The sequence below is a fragment of the Pseudonaja textilis genome, chromosome 2 (genome assembly GCF_049901715.1).
Source record: "Pseudonaja textilis isolate UNSWEBS1 chromosome 2, rPseTex1.2, whole genome shotgun sequence".
NCBI lineage: Eukaryota > Metazoa > Chordata > Lepidosauria > Squamata > Elapidae > Pseudonaja > Pseudonaja textilis.
Window position 1 is genome coordinate 208,778,333 of NC_141991.1, and position 23,992 is coordinate 208,802,324.

At 34.1% G+C, this 23,992-nt stretch overlaps 1 protein-coding gene across 1 annotated transcript; it reads left to right on the forward strand.

Moving 5' to 3' along the window:
- Positions 1-1,337: 1,337 nt before the first annotated feature.
- Positions 1,338-23,423, forward strand: PGGT1B (protein geranylgeranyltransferase type I subunit beta). The gene is made up of 9 exons (XM_026720113.2): positions 1,338-1,544; positions 5,541-5,659; positions 10,507-10,574; positions 14,662-14,813; positions 15,637-15,769; positions 19,634-19,679; positions 20,175-20,359; positions 20,674-20,782; positions 22,791-23,423. Exons 1-9 carry the CDS (start codon positions 1,402-1,404, stop codon positions 22,970-22,972), a joined length of 1,137 nt encoding a protein of 378 aa, XP_026575898.1. The 5' UTR covers positions 1,338-1,401; the 3' UTR covers positions 22,973-23,423.
- The last annotated feature ends 569 nt before the right edge of the window (positions 23,424-23,992 follow it).

Sequence of the window (23,992 nt, forward strand, 5' to 3'; positions counted from 1 at the left end):
ATCTTCCAGACAATTGAAAATGGCTCAAAGTAAGCTTTTCTATGATTGTTGTGCATCTTAAAATTTATTTTAAATGTTTTACAAAAAACATAAAAACTAAAAAGAAAAAGCAGAAAAAAAGAGAGAAAAGGAAAAAAGTAAAATGTGCCAAAAGGGAAAGAAATAAAAACTTGATTTCTTTTGCAGCAAATATACTGTCAATACAATTACAAAATTATCTCTTATGATGAAAAAAGAAAGCTCACTCTATTATCCAATTGTTTTTCTAATTATCAAAACCATACATTGTAAGTGCATTGTTTTCATTATGTACAATATATATATTGTTGTACATAATGAAAACAATGCATTTACATAATGAAAACAATGTATATATATTGTAATCTTGCCCTAGTTATCATATATGAAAATAAAGTTCCATAACTTTTTTGTTTTGTTTATCCCTAAACTCCAAAAGAAAGGGTGCGTTTGGGATCTTGCACATCCCTCTTAAATGCAATGCTGATGCTGTAAAGAATGAGTATTGTGTCATGGAAACTTCCTGTAAAAAATTCTCCAGGCAGAAAATTTTGTGACATAATTCCTTGTTTGCTGTCACTGTAATGCTACTGAACAAAATGTTGATGTTAATTGTACAAGCTCAGATATATTTTAGGATTTGATGGTAATTTTGGAAGTTCCCCTGTAAAAATCTAGAGGACCTGTATAAAATATAGTACAGATCCATGTTTTCCCGTTCAATACCTCAGTTTTAATAACCCATGTCAGCCTTTGTAGTATATGGTGTTTGAATTATTTTATCAGTGTTTTATCAATGAGAAATACATAATTTCAGAAGCCTCTTGGGACAGAAATTATATTCTGCACATAGAAGCTTCTAAAGTTTTTAAATCTTATTTTTTCTGGATCAAGCCATGCAAACAGATACTGTAATTTTGCAACAGTGTGTGAGGGATCCTTGGTGCTCTCTGAGGTTGCTCTGCAGCCGTTTCATTACCCTAACTAGGTAACATCATGAGTGCTCTGAGGACATCCTGATTTCCACCCTGAGCTACAAATATTCTCCTTTATTGGCAACAGGTGTATGTCTGACCCATGAATGTGTTTATATACCAGATATACTGTCAGGAAAAAGTTGCCCATTGCTACCCAGTGCCGGGTGACTGCCAGGCACGAACGATCGGAGCATTTTTAAAACTGCTTTTCGCTTGGCGCCATAGCCCCTTAATCCCACCCCTTCAGGCGCAAGAGGCGGAACGAAACCCTGTCAGCTGCCGGTTGTTGCTGTCGCGGCCGCTAAACAGAAAAGGGGAGGAAAAAAGGCCCGGCGTTGGGGCTGTGTCACATGACCGTGCCGCCGGTGACGGAGCTGCGTGTGAGAGTAGGAAGCGGAAGACCAACATGGCGAGCACGGCGCTGGTGGAAGATGAGGGAGGCTTTGGGGACGGGGAAAGGTTGGATTTCCTCAAGGAACGCCACGTTCGCTTCTTTCAACGCAGCCTTCAGATTTTGCCCGAACGCTATTCGTCTCTGGAGACCAGCAGGTACCCTCGGGAAAGCGGCGAAAGACGTTCGGGGCGCTTCGGGTGGGGAAGTAAGCGAGGAGTTGGCACCCCAGAAGCAGCCCCTGCGCGCCAAGTGCTTCGGACAGCTGAGCGGTGGGCGGGTTCCCCTCCGAAGCGGGAATAACCCGCCAGGATTTGTTCTCTGCTGGCCACTCGGGTATCGAGGCGGAGGGCCGGAGTGGCGCTCTGGGAGGCTTCCTTGGAGTCAATATTTGTGGAATGGCGTTAGTCTTAACTTAATTCCTGTTTAAACTTGACGGGGCGCCAAAAGTCCTGCATCCTAACTAATCCTTGACGATTGTCCGTGGAGGCTTGAAATTGAAAGCAGATGTCTGCTGAGCGATATCCCCGTTTATTCACACACTTCGAAAGTTAGTTTTAATGTTGGGGTGTGCTGATCTAACAGTGACAATCTCATTGGTACCAAAACAAAATTAGATCTAGTTTCCCCCGTAGGTTTTATATCAAGTTTAGGAGAACAGATCAAGCATAAGATCTTGTTTTCAATTATTACAGACTCATCTTAAGTAACAGTTAAGATACTTTCTGTTTCATTTCATTAACCTTTTGCACCTTACCCCTGATCAGAATCCAGATGTTTTGTTATATCGTTTTCAAAACTTTTGAATGCTTGCTTCTCTGTTTGAGATGGATAGAGGTTTGAAAGCAGACAGTAATGCTTACTTGGTTTAGTTGGTATGGAACCTGCTTTGCATTCAGAAAGGCCTCACTTCCTGAGTGTAAGATTCTCAAAAGAATTTGACACATAATATGTTTGAAAGTGAATTAAAAAGAGAAAGCGTAAAAGGTAAATAAGTCTACAGAATGTGAAATGGAAAATACAGAAAATATTCTTTGTGGATTTATTTTGTTCTTGGAGCAATCTGTGTTGGGTAAACTGCTTTAAACCTTACAGGTTTAAAAAATATCCATTGAATTCAATCTGAGTGGACACCTATAAGATTGCCCTCAAGATGAGTGGCAAATTCATATTTCTAGGCTTGGAGTTGAGATCAAGAATTCGAGTATTATGTGGACTTAATGCCCAAGCCCCTTAGAAAGAGATGTGGGGCTTCTAAAAAAGCAGTTGGACAATATGTCCTTTTTCATGAAAATTTTTTGATCAATAGTTTCCTCATTTTGAAATTAATGTTCTCAATTCAGTATTTTGAAATAAAAGATTTATTTAAACTGTAGAAAATATGCCTACATTTGGAGAGAAAGAGCTAAGGATCTTCACTAATTTAAAAGTCTGTCCATTAGATGCAAGCGATTTAACTGTAGCCCTTTGTACATTATTCTACTATTAAGCTTGGTGTTGCAGTTTCGGTAAACACATCAAAGGTAAAGGAGTTTTTATTTTCTGTGCTTCCCGCATTGGATGGGAATCTTAATTCTGTCCTTGGGACTTGTACTGCATTGTTTACTCTGAATGTAGTCTCTGATCTAGGGTACTTATTTAGAACGCATTCTATTAAAGGTGAGTATGCAAGGAATACAATTAGAGAGGCTAAATGGTAAAATTTGAACACATATTGCAATTAAAAGTGGGTGTAGCAGGTATGAATATGCTTAGTAATGTTTTGTTTATTGCATTGTGAAACCTTGGTAGATGTTAAGCTGTATCTTTCTGTCAAAAACATTCACTGAGAGATTCTAAGATTAAATGTTCCATGCTCCAAAGTGAATAAGAAGCATGTTACTGCAATGTACATTCACTGCATCTCAGATTTTTCAGAAAAATTGTGATGTAAGAATTCAGTAGCTGAATTCAGTACATTTTTTCCTAGAACAAGTACTTAGTTATCATTTTGTAGCTAAAGTTGATGCTGTGTTTACCCAATATTTAAATGAAATGTAGGTAGCTGTAACTTATGTTATTTCTGGGCTTGGGTTTTGAGCCATGAATAGCTTATGATTAACATCCTATAGCTTTCCTGCATAAACTTGAACATAACTAGTAAGACTCCCCTAAATCATCAAACTGAACACCCCAAGCTTCTTAAGCCTGTTCTTTTAGGGTACACTTTCTTGTAATTGTGGCTGTCACAGCATCCCCATGTAATTTTGTTTAGGATGCTGATTTCAGCAATCAGTGGGGAAGCCAGCAGGAGATTGCAAAAGACAATCATGTGACAATTAGTCTAAATGTTAAAATTTGAACACACATTGCAATTAAAAATGGGCGTAGCAGGTATGAATGTGCTTGGTGGTGTTTTGTTTATTGCATTGTGAAACCTTGGTAGATGTTAAGATGTATCCTTCTGTCAAAAGCATTCACTGAGAGATTCTAAGATAAAATATTGCATGCTCCAAAATGAATAAGAAGCATGTTGTTGCAAATGTGCATTTACTGCATCTCAGATTTTGCAGAAAAATTATGGTGTAAGAATTTAGTAGCATTCTACAGTTCTTCCTAGAATTGGAAAGGGCAGATGTAAGCGAGAACTACCAGTATTTGATTTAAGGAGTTTCTGACAGGTGTAATGTGTACCGACAGGTGCTTTGTATACTCTTGTGTATACTCTGAAGCAGTTTTCCTTCTAATCTGAAATCCTATTTCATCCTAAATTTGGACAACCAAATAAGGGATGAAATGCATAAGTTTATTTTGCAAATAATATAAATATGCATTTATTTCTTAAAATTATTTTCAGTTTTTATTTAAACAAAATTCTAATTTGGTCAAAAGTCTTAACATTTGCTCCACAGAAGTTTTTTTTGTACAGACTGACTGATTTCCAGCACCATATTAAGCTTTTTTGGCTTCTATATCAATGTGGAAAATTTTCTTTCGTTCCATTATGCAAATGCTAAAGTATTTATAGTGTGACTTATGATTTAATACAATGTTACACAATCAATTTTGCTATTTACTTTTATGTCCTAAGTGTATATAACATGTATTCTTATAGATTTCTTAAGTTTCAATATATAAGACCTTGACTTGGAAAAATATTGCTCAATAATTTATTCCATCACCAGTCAGATATATAGAAAGCTTTTCTATAACATGTTTTGGTTATTGCTCCTCTTGCTCATTCTCTGAAATGTTCACCCACTTTTCCTGAACTATTTTATGTGCAAATTTAGTAGACCTTTGAACAATCACTGATATTTTTTAACACAGTGGTGGACTCTTCAATAAAAGCAATGATTGTAGCAATCAACTGTCAATTTATTTGATCAATCCTAGTCTGTGGGGCATAGAAGTCTCTAGAACTTCTGAATGTAAAGACCCGTGTATCTGCCTCCCTCTTGGTAGCTTATAATTATAAAATAAATAACATGTTTTAAAGAAAAATAATGGGAAACAATATCATGTTTCTGGTATTAACTCAAATACAACATAGAAGTTTGTGATTTGCATAACAGTAAGAAAAGAATAAGAAGTGTACACAGTTGTAGAGAAGAAAGGGCCACATTTATAAAAAAAATTGCTTACGATAAAGGAATAATTAGTACACACATTAGGTGTTCATCAGCTAGTGAAGTGGCACAGTGCAGCTTGTGAGAGCAGCAACACTTGGAGGTGCTCAGCAGTGTGTTTTTAGATGTGTTTATTAACTTCTTTAAAAATGTCAGTAGGCTGCACAAGGTTGCTTGAATGGGGTATGTTATGGGGCCTGAGGAAGTGGATAAGCTGAATTTGATTTAATGTTAAGGGAAGGAGAAAAATCAGTGAAATGAAAATATCAGAAATGTAGGGAAAAATAGACCATGTAATGCTGGAGTCAGGGTGAGAAATGAGGGTAATGAATCTACTCATTCATAGTAGAATGATATATTTGATGGTTGAATAACTACTTGCTGGGGGTACTGTATCATTCAGTTTATTTTGATGTTATAACACTCAAGTTGTTTCAGTTAATTCTGAAATTGTCCTACATGCAAATAACTATCATCTGAGTTGGAATTTATGATAAATAGTAAATTGCTATTTTTGTCACACACACACCCTTTTTTTCCCCCCAGGTTGACAGTTGCTTTTTTTGCACTTTCTGGTTTGGATATGTTAGATTCCTTAGATGTTGTGAACAAAGAGGATATAATAGAATGGATTTATTCTTTGCAAGTCCTTCCCACAGAAGACAGTGAGTGAGTTTTTAGCTTTTCTTTTATTAACATTTTATTACATATCTGTAGTGTCTACCTTTTAAAAACAGAAACCATTCTCTTGTTCATCTGAATATTAATCAATTATGGAAACTGTTTTATTTTAACTGCACTAAAAGCTTGTCAGTCCTAAAATATCTTTGTTCTTACCTAAATCAATGGACAGTGCAGTGAAGCTTGGCAAAAGCCTGTACATTGCTGATAATAACTTTTGCCAAAGTAAGGAATGAAAGTAGAACGAGATTCCTATGAGTACCTGCTGATAACTTTACAATGTTTATTTTTGCATGATAACTTTATGATGTTTATTTTTGTGTGATATTAAAAAAATATTGACAAACTTTGTCAGATTTTTTCTCAATTTTTTTTGCTAGAATTTCATTAAGATTGATTAGAGTAGTAAGAATAATAATGTATTGTAACCAATGTAGATTGATAACTCCCCCAATCTGCAATTATTTAATAAATGTAAGGCTAATTTTTTAGTGCTACAAGTAAAAAGAATGAAAGAAGTCACATTATGTGTTAGAAAGTTAACTAACATGATGCCTGGACTACAATTTGCTTGTTAGATATCAGTGGCCTACATTCCAGGTGCTGTCTGCTCCACCAAGTTTGAGGTAGATTTCCTGATACACTGAATGTAGACGAATGGTGGTTGGTTTTCATTTTTAATTAAATGCTGCACAAAACCAATCTTTCTCTGTAATAAAATGTGTTTGTTAACAAGACACTTAGGTTGGTTGGCAAGCAACACACAATACATTCTAAACTTGGTGGATTATCTCTGAAATGACCTGCTCTCTTGTAGTGTTTCGTCATACCTTACTATGTGATGCACTTTAATCTGGGCCTGCAAAGTTCATCTTATGATTTAAGTAGAGGGATGCTGGAAGAGGTTTTCCTATATATATGTGTGTGTGTGTTCTGATAGTAGCATGTTAAATTAAAAATGCTGTGTGGAAAAACCTCTCCATGGAACCAGTTCCTGGTATCCAAAAGGTTGGAGACCGCTGATTTAGAAGATATTTCATGTACACTTTTTATTGGGGCTGGTAATATTTTTTTAAGCTTAGCCTTTCCCACCAAAAATAATCAAAGAGTTTTTTTCCCCAGAGGTCTTTAGATTAATGCCAGAGAAATATTGCCCCCCACAGCAAAAAGAGAACTCGGTTTTATTCCACTTTTAAGATAGATACAATAATTTTATAAAGTTGTGTTGCCAGTACTATGATTTTTAATCTTAGTTTAAGTGTTTAAGAACAATAACAGCAACAACAGTTACTTATATACTGCTTCATAGTGCTTCACAGCACTCTATAAATGGTTTACAGATTGCACCCAACAATCTGGGTCTCCATTTTACCGGCCTCGGAAGAAAGGATAGCTGAGTCAACCTTGAGCTGGTCAGAATCAAACTTCTGGCAGTGAGCAGAGGCAGTCTGCAGAAATGGTTAGAATGCAATACTGCATTCTAACCATTGTGCCACTACAGGTCCCTAAACCATACTTTTCTGAGTTTATCCAATTGCTAAAGCCAAACCATCAAACTAAAGAAGCTATATTACACTTCAGTGTAATGTTGTCATCAGATTTTAGTGTGAATTTCCTAGAATGATTGTGAGTTAAATAAATGGAATATTTTATATCCTTTTGTGAATGCTTTAATCCATCCTAATTTATTTGTGGATTTACCCTTTCCACAGTGCATAATGCTCTAATGAATAGGGCCAAAGACTAGGAAATTACAATACTTAAAATTTAGCATAACTTGAAGCACATATTACAAAAAGCTGTTTTGTTTTTCCCAGAAGTAGAAACATAATTTCTGTAAACACTAGATGGCACCACACTATTATCTGGTGTGTGTGTGTGTGTGTGTGTGTGTGTGTGTGTGTGTGTATGTGTGTTTGACATTTCAAATGTTAAGACATACCAATTATTTGATATATACAAACATACTATACATATATGTACACAGAGCTATTGTTATATTTTATGTATCGATTATGGTAAATTATGAGCATGATTTTAAATTTGAGAAAGGGAGTTACTTTCCCATCTAGACCATCTCTGTATTCTACTGATGAGGAGCACTCCCATAATTTAATTTAATTGACAATTTTCACATAATTTAAAAAGGGTGATTTTATACTTAGTTGCAAATAAAAGGAAAGATTAAAGATACAAATCTATTACAGCTTTAAGTATAATGTGTTGTAGTCTTTAAGGCACCTCAAGATTTTAATTTTGTTGCCTGTAATTTACTATGGTCTGGTCTTTTCAGACTATTTCCTTTAAATCAAGTTGACTAAATTATGCCTAGCTATTAATGTAATACTAAATTATGCAACTAAAATTGTACATTCTAACACTCATTGATACTGCAATGTGAAACTTAAATACTTCATTTATAATTTCAAACATGCTAAACTATCAACTTTAGCATCAGACTTTGGTAGTCTTCTGGAATCTTTATTATAAAAGCTCACATTTGGCTACAGTTTGTTTCTTTTTCAAATTGCTGGATGATTCTTCTTGTGATTTCTTATACATTTATTGTGGTATCCCCTTTGGTAATTAATTTCAAAAGTATTTATACCAGTTTTTCCCAAATTGGTGCTCTCGAAATGTGTTGAATCATTTCTCATAATCATTGGCTGCAATGGCGATTATGGAACTCCAACCTAATCTAAAGGTACCAGGTTAAAGAAGATTGAAATCAAGATTTACAGGGAGTTGGACTGTGTACAGATAATAATTTAAAACCAACAGGTTCAGTGAGGGTGTTGATTGTGCAAGTGCTTCAGAAAAAAATATTTTGGGACACACAGTGGCCTATATGAGACCTATCTCTTTGAAATGCTAAAGCAGATGCATCTTTTTTCAGGCTTGTGCAGCTGCTTTGGAAGTTGCTCCTGGCTGTGTCTGACCAGGCAGTCAGAAACACTTGCAGTGCTACTGCATGAGCTTGAAAAAAGATGTGTCTGCATGTATCAAAATATCTCTTTGTAAATATTTGCACAGTCCTAGAATTTAAAACAAACAAACAAACAGCTTGCTTGTGATAGGTGTTCTTATGGGCTTTGAATGTTGGTTTAAAATTCACAAATAACTTTCTTCCCTTTAGAAATAATTGTGCAAATAATGAAATGAAAATCCTAGAGTTGGGTTTATATTTTTAAAATTCCTAAACAGTATTTTTTTATTTTTACTTTTAACTTGATCTTTAATCCATCCCTTCAAATAATGTGCTAGAACTTATTCCTTTTCATTCATTCTCTCAATTTTTTCTTAGTATATCCCTTTTAATTATTAAGACATTAGCCAGTTCCTTTTGTACATCCAGTGTAACATTTTTATTCATGACATTCTTTTAGCCTGTCATTTTAAAATCCACTTTCAAAGTCAAACTTAATTCTCTTCCATAACATCATTTGGACAGAGTCTGTATACAGAGACAGATACTATTAAGATTACATTTTGGATCCATTGTTCAAAAAAATTACCCTAGTGTTGGCAATTGCAACCCCAATTGCTGTTGTTAATCAAGGGCTATCTGTACAAAGTATAGCATGTTTTTGAAGTTCTCTGAAGACATTCTGCAATTCTGTTTGATTTATACCAATGTTAATATTTATTATTCTAGCATTTTATATAATACCCAGTTTATTTAAATTGTAAATAAATTCATGTTGCATTTTATAGATTGTTTGTACCTTGTATGAGAGCACCAGTTTGGTATAGTGGTTAAGGCAGCAGACTAGAAACCAAGAGATTGTAAATTCTAATCCTACTTTAGGCACAAAGTCAGTTGGGTCAGTTTCACTGTCTTAGTCCTAGGAAGAAGGCAATGGCAAACCACTTGCCAAGAAGACTGCAGACACTAGCCCAGGCATGAACATTGTCTCAACATAATTGTTAGATATCAACATTGACACAATGTTATGTATTGTATCTTATGTAAAGGTGATTAAAAATTAAAATTGCACAAGAGCTGCATAACCACACTGCACTGAAAGAACTATAGCGCTTGAAAATATTGCTGGGTAGTATTATAACATAAAACAGTTCCTCTGCTAGGAAGGGTGCAAATCTGGGCATATCTATGCAAAAAAAATTTTTGGAAAGGATAATAATTGTGATGAGCTTAATGGAATACAAAAGAAAAATTAAACTTTGGATTTTTTTCAGTAGGATTCTTTCCCATTATTTCTGATAAACCTCAGTAGTGCTTAATATCTGGAAATGGATAGCTTGATGTTTTGATGAAAATAATTTGTTTACAGCTTTTGATGATTTTTCATTAAATGTTTATTACATTATTTATTACATTAAAAGTTTCATACATTGTATCCTGTAAAAATATATAGATGAGCTGATGATTGTGTGTAACTATATTAAAAAGGGGAAGATTTTTCTCTTTTAGCATTTAGTTCCAGGTACTCCCTGGAGACAATTTTTTTTTTTTTGCCAACAATGTAGTAGTGGTTTGCCACTGACTTTTTCTAGAATGGGTTTTTTTTTTCTAGTCAAACTTGGATTTTTTTAATGATCTTCCATTCAAGCATTAACAAGATCTAATCTTTCTTAGATTTTGGTAGGCTAGCTCAGCCCCCTATTGTGTGCTATCAACTATCTACCATTTGTATTTTTAATACTTTGTAGTGATCATTAGTTGAAAAGTATCTCTAGTGGTATGATACATATAACTTTAAATTTCACCTGTTTGTTTGTTTTTTGCTACCAGGTGCTAGCAGTTTTTAAGAGACCTTTCCTATTTTCTAAGGTGTATGCAAAATAACAAGTTTCTTTTTCTCCCAAGGAACAAACATGCATCGCTGTGGTTTCCGTGGTTCTTCATATCTAGGAATTCCTTTCAATCCATCTAAGGTTAGTGAATAATGTATTTTAACTGGCACCTCAGAAGTTAAAATGGAAATGAGGTGTAAAATCTAAACATAGTGCTTTATGGGTAGAAACAATAAAGATTAAAGTAAAAATGGTATTATGTTTTCTGAAAATGTAGGGAAATATTTTTATTTACAGACATAATTAAATATAGTAGATTGGTATATATTAAATAATATACAGATATAGTATTTTTATAAAAGCTTTAAGCTTTTATAATGCAGATATTTCTTAAATGATGACCCATTCTTATCCAGTCTACCATAGAATGATTCAGACCATACCGTGGCTGTACAGAAATATGAATATATTTCTCTAAAAGTCTGTGGAGATTCTCAGTTATCCAGGTCATGGTTATCCCAAAGGTGCTTTTTCAGGAGGCAACTGGACTTCCTCATTTTTTTCTTTTGAAGACATTTTGCTTTTCATCCAAGAAGCTTCTTCAATGTTTCACTTCACATCCAAGAAGCTTCTTGGATGAGAAGTGAAATATCTTCAAAAGAAAAAAACAAAAAGCACCTTTGGAATGTAGTTTTCTTTTTCTTTCTGATATGGGTAGTACATTTTAGGTATTTAGCAAGCACATCATATTTCAAAGAAATTCTGGGTGGTGCTTTCTCTGAAATCCACATTTTTAGTGTTTTTCTTTTTATTAGCTATTGGTCAACCTTTGATAAAGACAAACTGCAAGATGCAATTTGGGTGGGTTTTCAATTATATTAATTATTAAGAATCACCACAGTACTGTTTTGATCTTTACTGGGAATCATTGTTCGTTGATAAAATTTCTCAAATAGAAACTGATAGCATTTCCAAATAGAGAAATTCTCCCTTCCCCCTCCCACCAAGCGGTTTGGAAGTCATATAGAATACATGAGGATATGATATAATGCCCACGTCTCTCTGTTCTGTGAGCTTAGATGGAAGGTAGTCTGGATACACCTTTCTGAAAACCAATACAGGAGAGGAAACCCCTCCTCTTGATGGGTTCTTTGATAGTTAACTTTCCCAGTCTTCAGTTGTCCTAATTTATCACACGACTTAACAGACTTGCCAACTGTACAATAATCTTTTTCAGTTTCTGAAGCTTTTGAAATAGAAGTGTTCCATTTTCACTATAATTCTTTATTACATTTGCTGTTTTTGTTTTAAACAAGTTTTATTCAATTTTTCACATAAAAACAAAAGCTCTTTTTAGTGGACAACATATTTCCTGATCATCACTTTTACATACAAATATGACAATAATTATACATTCATATAAGCATACTTAATTCTATTATTACCTTTTCCATTCCAAATTTTCAAGAAAGAGAAAAACAAACAAATTAATCCAAATCTCTTATATTAATCTCAATCCAAACATTCTTTCATTTCATTTCAATTATTTCAAATATAATCCTTTAATATTTTTAAGAGTAAAAATAACAATATCTGTTTGCCTAATAAAAAAAAGGTTACCAATATCTCTCCTTCCTTTTAATAGTCTGTATTAGCTTATTAATTTTAATAGTTCTTTAATCTGCATATTTTCTTTTCATCATACATTCTTTCTATCAATTCTAAATTAATACAGGTTTTAACACAAGAGAAAAAGAAACAAACTTAGGTTTCCCCCCTTTTACTGCTTTGAGTGTGACATCTCAGTGGTTAAAATATACCTTTATTCCCTCATCTTAATTCCCAAGAAACCTTTATTTTTAAGTAGTTACAATAATAATCATTACATCTTTTCATTTGGATTCTGCAATGTTTCCCCCCCCCCCCCTTAATTTTATTTCTAATTTCAAAAAGGTAAAAGGGAAAAATTGACTATTTAATTCCTGGTTACCTCATTTTTAAACAACTTCACATTCATTTCAATTATTACAATTTCGTCAATAAACCTTAACTTTTCTTTTAAAGATAAAAATAAAAATGTATATTCATCTAATAAGAGTTATCAGTATCTATCCCTCCTTTAATAATCTATATTACCCTATTTTCTAAGTATTTTTTAATTGCAAATATATTCTTGTTACCCCTTGTCACCCTGCAGAATTCCCTTTTTAATTCATCAACCATTATCTTTTAAAAAAAATTTCTTTTCATCATTTTACTATTTCCGCGTTTCTTTATTTCCTGCACCTGTTTCTTACTGCCTCTCCTCCCCCTCTTTTTCCCATATCTTTTCTCATTCCAGTTTATATCCCTCTTTCTTGTTATCTTCCTTACCCCTTTTCTGCTGTACCTTCCTGCCTCTCCTGATTTCACAGGTATTCCCCTTTTTGATTATCTTCTTAAATCTCAACTTTTTTAGCCTTCCTTCTTTCCCCTCATCTTTGTAGTGTTCTTTGTGTTAAATGTCTATTTAAGATGTCTTCCCCTTGAGTCAACTCCTCCTCCTCTGAAGTTCTTTCTTTTTGTTCAATCGCCATTTTCATTTCTTCTAACACAGAACAAAGTGATTCGCCTCTTTCCTGCAGTAATTCTCTCATATTTTTAAGTTCCATTTTTAATTCCCAAAGAGATATCATCATTACACACTCTTATATATTATAATCGTTAAAGTCCACAAAAAACACGTTTACTTTCCTTCTTTCTTCTTCAAGTTTTCTAAAGTTCTCAATTGTTCCAACCCAGGGTCTATACCAAAAATATCAATCAATCCCACAGTCAGTCTTTCCTTGCTTCTTTCTTTATTCTGGTTCAGCTTTCACTTTCTAAAATTCTTACTTTGTTTCAATATTTCTTTAACATTATATCGATACAAGTTCATACAGAAACAGGATGATTTCCCTTTTGTTTGAGTTTAAGTTTTTATCCAGAAGATGGCACTCTCCTTTATACAAAGTCTTCACCTTTTCCCCCTATTTTATTATTTAGGGTTTTTCGAACCTCAATATTCCAGAGCAATCCAGTCTCCAATTTGTAAATTTTATTATTATCGTTTTTTGACAATCTTAAGTCCAGCTTTATTTTATGCCTATTTGTAGCCAAAATATTTTAATCCAATTCAATTAAGTCTTTAATTCCGGCTTCTTCCTTTCCCAGTTCGAAGCCCTGCTTAGCTGTCAAAATTATTTTCTTATTTTTTTTCTCTCCCTTTGTATTTTCGCCGCTCACTTTTCTTTTAAGAGTTCGATGTTACCTTAATCCTGGGGTACTTTTTGTTTAGTTGTTTCGCCCAATTGTCCCAGCTCAGATGTTATCCACCTCTTTCTTCCCTCCTGCACAAATCTTAGTCCAGCTGAGTCCTCTTCGGGGTGGCCATTTTGGACCACCACTTCAGTCTTCAGGGGGGAAAAGACCAAGCCTGGGGGGGAGATGCGGCTCCCCTCAACCTGGCTGGCAGCTTCCCCTTACTTCACCACCCCTCCAAGCCAGCTTCAGCCCCTAATCGCAATGATCAGGGCTCTCCAACGAAAGAGCATGGACCATAGCTGCAGACAGTCGCGATCTACAGTCTGTCAGCGAGGAGGGCTCAACCCAGAAGCCCCATTACATTTGCTTTTTGATTACTGTCCTCCCAGTTTGAATAGAGCCATGTCATGGTTCATCCTAATAATAATTCATTTATGAATAATTTAATAAAAGATCCTAGAATGAATGTTGTTGGTACCATGTTTATAACCTTCTTTTTGAAAAGTGAAGTTTCTGCTCATTTAACTTCTTACTAGGAACATTTCCTGAAATAGTAAATATAGTATTTTTCTAGTGTTGATATATTACCGGTATTTTTTATCAAATGCTATACTGTTAAAGATCTGTACTGCAGAGATAAGTTGAGATTAAAAACAGTAGCCAATTGACAAAAAGTCTTTGCAAAAACTAATTGGTATCAATAAATCTATGTAGCCTTAAAATAGCTTCTTCCTATGCTCACACAGTTGCTGATATGTGCGGATCATGTAGAGGTGGACATTTATATATAGCTTTTCAAGCAGTATTCCTGACTAGATCCCTCCTGAATTAGATCCCTCCTAAATTACAATAAAAAGCTCAGGGCAATTCTCTGTAAAATAAATGCTTAGTTTTATGTAATTATAATTTTGTTTGGAAAACAAACTTGTATTTCTTCTTGTTTCAGGGGCCTGGTATTTCTCATCCATATGATAGTGGGCACATAGCAATGACTTACACTGGTCTTTGCTGCTTAATTATTCTTGGCGATGACTTAAGCCGAGTAAATAAAGAAGCCTGCTTGGCAGGACTCAGAGCTCTACAACTGGAAGATGGGAGGTATAGTAAAATATATTTAGAAAAGAAAAAAAAATGTCAAAAATCATGCACACTACTATGATATAGCAATTGGTCAAGCTAAATCTGGATTGGGCAGCTTATATGGTATCTTCCTGTTTCATGCCTTTACTGCTATCTTTTCAGAGAAGGTAGCTACAGACCATGGCCTTCCAGTTAGAATAGTCATTATTAGCCCCTCCCTCATTTTACACAGCACAGCTGAGGAACAGGAGAAACCTATGCTCTTGCCTTTAAATGATAAAATTGGCAGAGTGTTTCAGGGCCTTCCTTACTTAATGATAATCAAGTAGCTGGTGAATGACAAATTGGACATACTCAATCTAGGCTAACAAAAATTGCATTTACAGAAATAGAATATAAAATGATGAGTCAAGAAACTGAAATACTCTCTTGCTATTGTAAATGGTAATTGAGCTCTTTAGAGTCATATGTCTTCCTTTATACAGTACTCCTATATCAACTTGCACATGAACACTGTAAAAATAAGGATGTGAAAGCAAAAGCAAAAAAGTCATGTAAGCATGCATACTAAAAAAAAATAAAAGTGTAGCTTTGGATCTCTAAATGGGTGCTTGAATTATTGTATTTCCATAATAGGAAATATTCTCTATTTTCTTAAAGTGTATTAAGTAAAATTATTTGCTTAAATGAATTTATAATTGAACTTGACTGAAGGAAAATTTCATGATAGATAAGATATTGATATGTGATGTTATTAGCAAACCTGATCATTTGCCTTGGAAACAAAAATACATAGTTAAATAATGTAATAACTATTACATAACTGAAATGTTTTTTCTAGTTTTTGTGCAGTCCTTGAAGGAAGTGAAAATGACATGAGATTTATATACTGTGCTGCTTGTATATGCTACATGCTCAATAGTTGGTCAGGGATGGATACAAAGAAAGCCATTGACTATATTAGAAGAAGTATGGTAAGTTTTGCCAAATGTCACTTGATTAAAATGTTTTTTTGTATCCTATCCTTAGAAAGCCATTATACTGCTTCTCATGAGCATCCCTGATTTATTGAGATAATGTCCTTTTCCGAACTTTGCTGACAAATTATACAAATTATATCATAGAGATAATATTTAGCTATATCTTGAGTTGAATGAGTAGTCATTAGTTTAATCATAAATAATAAAGATAGCAATTGCTACACAACACTCCACGCTTAATTGTTGATAAGAAAGACCAAAAAGTCTGAATGTTAAAATATCTGAAGATAGCAAAATAAAAAAGAAAAGGAGAAAATCACAAAATATAATACCTGCAAATAGAAGTATAATGATTGTAGCAAAAGAAAGCAAAGATACTACCAATAGTAAAAAGTGCCCTGGGTACAAATCCAAAACACCTGGAGCACTACTTGAATACCATTGGCATTGACAAAATCACCATTAGTCAATTGCAAAAGGCAGCTTACAATTTGCAACAATACTTTTAATATTAAACAACGTGTGCCTATCCCAGATTTTTGAGGAGTCAACAGGTGGACAAAAATGCCAAATCCAAGACCAAACATCTGGCTGACTTTGCAACCAAACAATGATAATATACATACCATTCAACAACTATATTTGGTGATATAGAATTCATAGGGATGCCAAAATGTGTATTCTTACAGTACTAGCTAGACTTCCTATCCTTTTTATCACAAACCTTAATAACTTCTGTTGGACAAACTAGCATATGATTTTTGGTAGCGTGATAGTTTTCCTTTTTAGCTTGTATTTTTATATTTTTCTTGTTTAAGATGAAAAATGTTTTTACAAAAAAAGATGATGTTAAAAAATAGCATCTGATATACTGAAATGGTTTATAAATTCAGAGATTTAAAATCTGGTTTGGGCAGTGCATTTTACATTCCTTCCATAGATATAAAATGTACTATTGTGTACTATGGTACAAATGGTGATGTTTAGCTTTTGTAGAAATTGAGGTTGTAATATTTTTAAATGTCTGGTTTACAAAATAATGAATACCAAGACTGTCAGCTCAAATTTAAGCTAATGCATACCATTTAAGTGTAATTACAGTGATAAATTCTCCTAATATAGTGAAAATAGGAATGTTTTGTTTACTTCAGTATAACTGCATTAGATGTAAAAATCTAGGTTAATTTTTAATTTAAAAATCAGAGTGTTGCCTGAAGTTAGAGTTGTCTAGTCTACACTTAATATAATTATCTTAAATCATTATTAAGAAACAAAGAATTCCAGAATGAACAAAATACACAATTTCCTGTTGTAAGCTTCTAAAGTGAAGTGGTGATGAATGTGCAAAATTCTGATTTACATAAGCATAAATTTCTTTGTCCTCTTTATCTGATTACTGCAAATGTTCAATTTCTATGAAAGTCTGGAACTTTCAAGAGTTGAAATTGTATGATCCCAAGCATGTCAACTTGTCATTTCTCAGGCATGCCCTATGATGTTTTTCTTTTTATTTCTATTCAGTTATTTCTGATTCTCAGAGACTGTCTGGACCATGTGTATCAAACTTGCAGTGTCACATTACTGTCACGTGACGTTTCACAGTGTTTTTCCCCTTCACGGACCTGGGTGGGCCTGGCCTGTGCGTGACACATCCAGCCGTGGGCTGCCAGTTTGACACCTGTGGTCTAGACAGTTCCCTGCAGTTTTCTTGGCAAGATTTTTCAGAAGTGATTTGCCTCGTTCCTAGAACTGAGAGACAGTGACTGGCCCAAAGTCACCCAGCTGTTTTTTTTTTTTTTGTCTAATGTGGGATTTGAAACTCTTATCTCCCAATTTCTACCTGATACCTTAACCACTCCATCAGACTGGCTGCTTTTAGAGAAGCTCAATAGTCCTTGGATTGTAATAATGCCACAAATGTTCAGTCTTATACCCACATCATTGTAATTAATCTCTCTAGATGTTTCAGTCTGCACTCAGGAGCTTTCACGGAAGGACAGGACTCTGATACATAAGTAAGATTTATTGCAGATACAAAATAGCTATAATAATGAAGATACAGAGTCTACAAAAATCTCACTGTATATGTGTCCCTTCAAGTTTAAATTATTTTTCTTCTGTTTCCTGGCCTTTTGTTGTAATAAATTGTATGCAATATTTTTCTGAGATTGGGCTATTGATAGCATTGGTGCTACATTTACTTAATGATTCGGTCCTAGGCTTCTTGCTTCTCAAGTTGCCAACTCTAGCTTTCTCATTAATTCCTTTACGAAAAGAGATAATGTATTCTTCACAGAGTGCTTATTTGCTTATTTTTATTCTGATCTGATGTGGGGATAACTTGGAATCACTAAAATATTACTAGACTGAGCCCAGAGAATGAGAAAATTGTACATTTGACTTAGTACTTGGAAAATGCAGTATGCTTCAGAATAATGATATTGAACAACAAATCTGATAGGATCTCTCTGTTTTTTCTTAATTAAGATTAAGACATAGGATAAAGGAGTCAGCATTTTAACTGATAGGCAGAAATAAAGGGTTGACATTATTTACTTCAATGTAATATAAATTCTTATTAAATGAAGATATTGAGCTTAATTTGAATTCATTTAAATATTTGTCTTTCCAAGCTCTTTTTGAATCTCAATTTGGAATTTAAGATTTATACAGTATAAAAAGGTATAAGGAAAAACATACACTCTGTGTGTGTGTGTGTGTGTGTGTGTGTGTGTGTGTGTGTGTATCATCTATCTATCTATCTATCTATCTATCTATCTATCTATCTATCTATCTATCTATCTCAATCATTGATGCAAGTTACAATCACTGATGTTGATTTCTAGGTTATGGATAATATATTTATCAAACTTATATTGTATCTTTATTTGGTGTACATAATGCCCCTCCACCTATTCCCCACAAAAATTATCCTGAGATTTGTATTGGTTGAGAATGAACAGGTTGTCTAAGGGAGGACTAGCATGCATGATCTTCTGGTTTCTAGTCTGGCACTTTAACCACCACACTGACTCTGTATTTATTTGAACAATGGCTCTTTATACAAGGCAAAATAGATATCATTGTTAGAGAACTACTACACAAAGATGTTTGTTTGTTTCACCATATCTTATGTTACTGTGCAAATGAATAAGGCTGTTAGTATTAAATATCAACTTGTGTAGGCAATACAAAATGGCATGCTGCTGAAATTCATAGGGTTGGATAATCAGTTATTTTGACCAGACAAATGTTATTTTAAAGTAATATTTTATAGGCTTATAAAAGAAAGTCATATATTGTGTGATTCTACTTGTGTGGAATCTCTTTCCCTCAGGTTTCTGCATTTACTCACCGCATTCTAAGTATACACTGACAAACTAGTATACTACTACTGTTGCTCCTTGTACCTGTGCCAGGGTGGAGGATTCCATTGGAGGAATCCTGAACCCTCGGATATGAGGCAAGTGAATACATTGGGAAGATGGGGAGAAAAAGCATTTTTCTATGAATAGTTATGCTTGAACATATTTAAATCCAAGCAGAAGAGTTAACTGCTAGATTTTAAAACAAAATCCAATCTTTCACAAAGTTAATATTTCCATGTCTCCTCTAGTGATTGAAAAGTTAGATCTTTGTTTTTCATTTAGAATTAAAAGTGCTACCATTTAATGGAGCTCCAGTCTCCAGTTAGAAGAATGCAGGTGAGGGAGGTGATTCTGGTTTTTTGTTCTACTTTTTGTTTTACTTTCTAACACATTGCTCTTGGTCCTGACCAAGTTCAATTCACCTTATGCAACATTAAAAAAAACCTGCCTCTTAAAAAAATTACATTGTCAATTTATTTTTGTTTTTCAGTCCTATGATAATGGTCTTGCCCAAGGAGCAGAGCTTGAATCACATGGTAAGATAATCTTTTGGTCTAATCATTAAAAAAAGGGGGTGGGGGGGGTTGTGGGAATGTGATTGAGCTTGACTTCTACCCCAGTGTTTGCAAAATGTGAACCCTGTGAATTCTCTTGTGAGAATTCTTGTGAGAAAGGGTAAAAGAAAAACCTTCTAATTTTTCATTGACAAAAGCTAGAAAATGCAAAATGTATTGGGATTGCTGTTTCTTCAAATGTCATGCTATGTGCAGTGTTTGCTTCCACATGCATTGTGAAATAACAACTATGTTTTCAAAGTTGGATGAATTAGAACCAATTAAGTTCAGCTGGAGGCTATTAACTGTTACAACATGTAGGATGTTACTTTAAAATAAATTCATGAAGGAAAAAGCTATCGTGTCAGTAGTTGCTTGAGAACATTAATAGTAGATGATAGTTCATATAAATTAAATATTTTTAGTAATTCCATAAAGACTGTAAACATATTGAAGAGAGTGTCCCCCATGTTACAGGTGGCTCTACTTTTTGTGGTATTGCATCATTGTGCCTGATGGGTAAACTTGAGGAAGTCTTCTCTGAAAAAGAACTGAAGAGAATAAAGAGATGGTGTATTATGAGGCAACAGAATGGTTATCAAGGAAGACCCAACAAGCCTGTAGATACCTGTTATTCATTTTGGGTAGGAGCAACTCTTAAGGTAATTTGAAAGTATAAATAAGACTTTAGAATCTATAGTCTGCTTAGTCTACAGTATATTAGTAGTTTTATTGAGCTGACAGCATACAAGCGTCTGAGTTTTTCATCAGACTAGATAGCTAAAATTTCTGATTAAAATGTATGAATGAGCAAGAAGAAAGGAGAAAACCTTTGATTTTTGATTACTTTGAGGCTGTCGGTTTAGCATTTAACATAAACATTCCATCATCATCCAGCCTTTCAGTGTTCCTCATGAGAAATTGCTTTATTGTAACGTTTCTGAGGTGTTTTGAACATGGTAAATTTTTATTTCAGCTTCTGAAAATATTTCAGTACACAAACTATGAAAAAAACAGAAATTACATTTTATCAACCCAAGATCGCCTTGTTGGTGGATTTGCTAAGTGGCCAGATAGTCATCCAGGTATTTTCAGTTTTTTGCTCACTCATGTGATCATTTATGTCAAAGAAAAGATTGTCTTAAAACAGAGCCTGAGGTAAAGGAAATAGAAATGTTTTCTAGAATGAAATAAATTTTTGTCTCTAATTTTTCAAAAGATAAAACAGATCTAGAGATAAGTGTTCTAATAAAGTATTTTGTAGAATCCCTCAGGCAAGATTCTATATAAGTATTCGTAGAATTAAATGCTTATCATATGGATTAATAGTGAATTATAAAAGGGAAAGTAGTGTAAGAATAAATGAAGAATTGTCACAATGGAAGGAAATAAGACTCAAGTATTGTATAATACAGGATTATCTGGAATTGGATCATCAATGATATAGTCAAATTAAGGTGCAGTTTCAGATGACAAAGGAAACTCAAATGGATTATAAAGAGCTTGTTTCAAAGTCTTTGAAAAGTGAATAAAAGAGCAAATGAGTGAATTTAGAAAATGCAAAATGGTGGTGGCAGAAAAAAAATGCACTGGTAGGTATTCTTTAGGAAAGATACACATTTGTGCTAAAGCTTAGGACATTTTGTAATGTAGCAAAAACATGGGTTTTTTGTTTGTAGTTTTGGAATATAGAACGAACTATTAAAGTTTTAAAACCTGTTATTGTGTGGTAGCATTTAGAATAACCTACAATTTTCTAATCTAATCACTTCATCTCAAAAAATATCAGAACATTCTACAATATTGGCATTAACTAGACCCTGAATTTATCTACACTAGGGACCATACTCTAAAACTATAGTTAGTCCTCAATTTATGACCACAATTGAGCCCAAAAATTACGTTGTGAAATTTGTGAGAAATTTGTGGAGTTTGCCCCGGTTTACAACTTTTCTTGCCACATTTGTTAAGTGAATCGCTGCTGTTAAATTAGTAACACGGTTGTTAAGTGAATCTGGCTTCCCCATTGACTTTGCTAGTCAGATGGTTGCACCAGGATATTGCAACTGTCATAAATGTAAATCAGTTGTCAAGCGTCCAGATGTAAATCTCATGACCATAAGAATGCTGCAAGAGTCATAAGTGTGAAAATGGTCATAAGTCACTTTTTATCAGTGCCACTGTAACTTAGAATGGTCCCAAAGCGAATTGTAAGTCGAGGACTAGTTGTAATAAACACTGCCAGGACAAAAACCAAATATGATATGATTCCATTTATATTTAATTAAATTTAAATATAGGGAATTACATTCTCATTATTCAATAGTTTTCCCCTTCTGCTGTGGTAATAATATTTGATAACAAGCTCAGATGTTTATGAGTTTCATGCTGTCCTTAAAGCCTGAATTTTTAGGCTTCTTCTGTTCTCAACTTCTGAATATCTGAAATTTCATCCAGGGGGAAAAAATATTGTATTATAACTTCATTCTCAATAGGTTTTAGGGTAAATTAGATTTTCCGCAGATGGGATTAAAATACAGTACTGGCTGATGAATTAGAAATGAATATGCAAACAAATGTAACATTGCTGTGGAACAAAATGCTGGAGAAGAGAGATTGAGTGACCTTTGCAAAATGGAAGCTTAAAAATGGTTTTATATTATGAAATCCAGGGTACTGAAGCTTTGAATTCCAAGTCCCGGGAATCAAATCTCAGCCTATTAGAGTTCTCTTTTCTTCTAAAACCACTGAGTGACTTTGGGCCATTCACTGTCATTCAGCCCAATCTACCTCATATGGTTATGGTTTTTATAAGAAAAGTGGAAGGAGAGAATCCTGCATATGCTATCTTGAGCTGAACAAAAAGTGGAATATAAACAACCTACCTCATGCAATGTTCTCTAAGCTTGGCCTATGATTCCCACCCCCCACCCCCAGTTGTGTGTCAGAAGGATTTTTTTGTATTATTTACTTTCAGTGAAAAGATCTTAGTTTAGAAAATAATAGGTTATTGTATTGTACTGTGTGTACCTACGTGTGAATAGTAGACATATCTCTCTCACATACATACTCATTTCTGGTTTCCCTTTCTAGATGCTCTTCATGCCTACTTTGGGATTTGTGGCCTGTCTTTAATCGGTGAGCCTGGCATTCGAAAGGTTCATCCTGCCCTGAATGTAAGCACAAGGACTTCAGAACGCCTTCAACACCTTCATCAGATCTGGGCCACCCAGGACTCTAAACAGTCTTCAGAGGAAATGCACAGTGCCACATGACTGAGACTCTATTTGAGCTTGGTAGCATAATTGTAGCCCAAGGTTCAAAGCCATGTACAACCGATGTGCTCTTTTAAAGTACTGGTATCATAGAATCAAATTCATATACTGGCATCAACTTGACAGCTTCTGGATTGGACTTTTTTTAAAAAAATGCTTGCCTTTACAAATGCAAAGATAGAAGATTGGTTTCAGAAAAAGAATCTTCAAAGCGAGAGGAGTTAATGAATTCTACTTTTATTATTTTAAACAGTGCAATGGCAAACTATCATATAAACTTCAAAATGACCTTACATATTTTCATACTAAATATCTTGAAATTAGTGATCCTTATGTAATAAGGACTTCATATGGTATCTCATAAATTAAATCTTAATTGCTAAAAGGTGTTCTTTAAGGTAGACAACAATTGTATAATCTTTGTAAAAAAAATAAAATTATTTTATTCATCATGTACTATATTTATTTGGGGGTCACCTTAATTTAGAATTAAACAGTTTGAAGCTGTCATTTAGGCCATCAATTCCAGTCACCCATTAAGTACAGCAGCCTAAATTAAACTATCCAGGTATGCCCTCTTTAGACAGTATTTATGTGTTTCATTTTTGTTTCCCAAGTGTATCACTTTGTCTTTGTTGAATTACAGGTAGTCCTTAACTTATAACAATTCATTTAGTGACTCTTCAAAGTTACAACAGCACTGAAAAAAGTGACCTATGACTTTTTCACAGTTACAACCATTGCAGCTTCCCCATAACCACGTGACCAAAATTCAGGTGCTTCAATGATCACCATTTATGACTTTCTGACAAGCAAAGTTCATGGGGAAACCAGATTCACTTAACAACTGGGTTACTAATCAACTGCAGTGATTCACTTAAATGTGGCAAAAAGGTTGTAAAATGGGGCAAAACTCACTTGACAATGTCTCACTTAACAACAGATATTTTGGGCTCCATTGTGGTCGTAAGTTGAGGACCACCTGTACTTGTTATTTTCATCCCAGGTCTAATCCTGTAA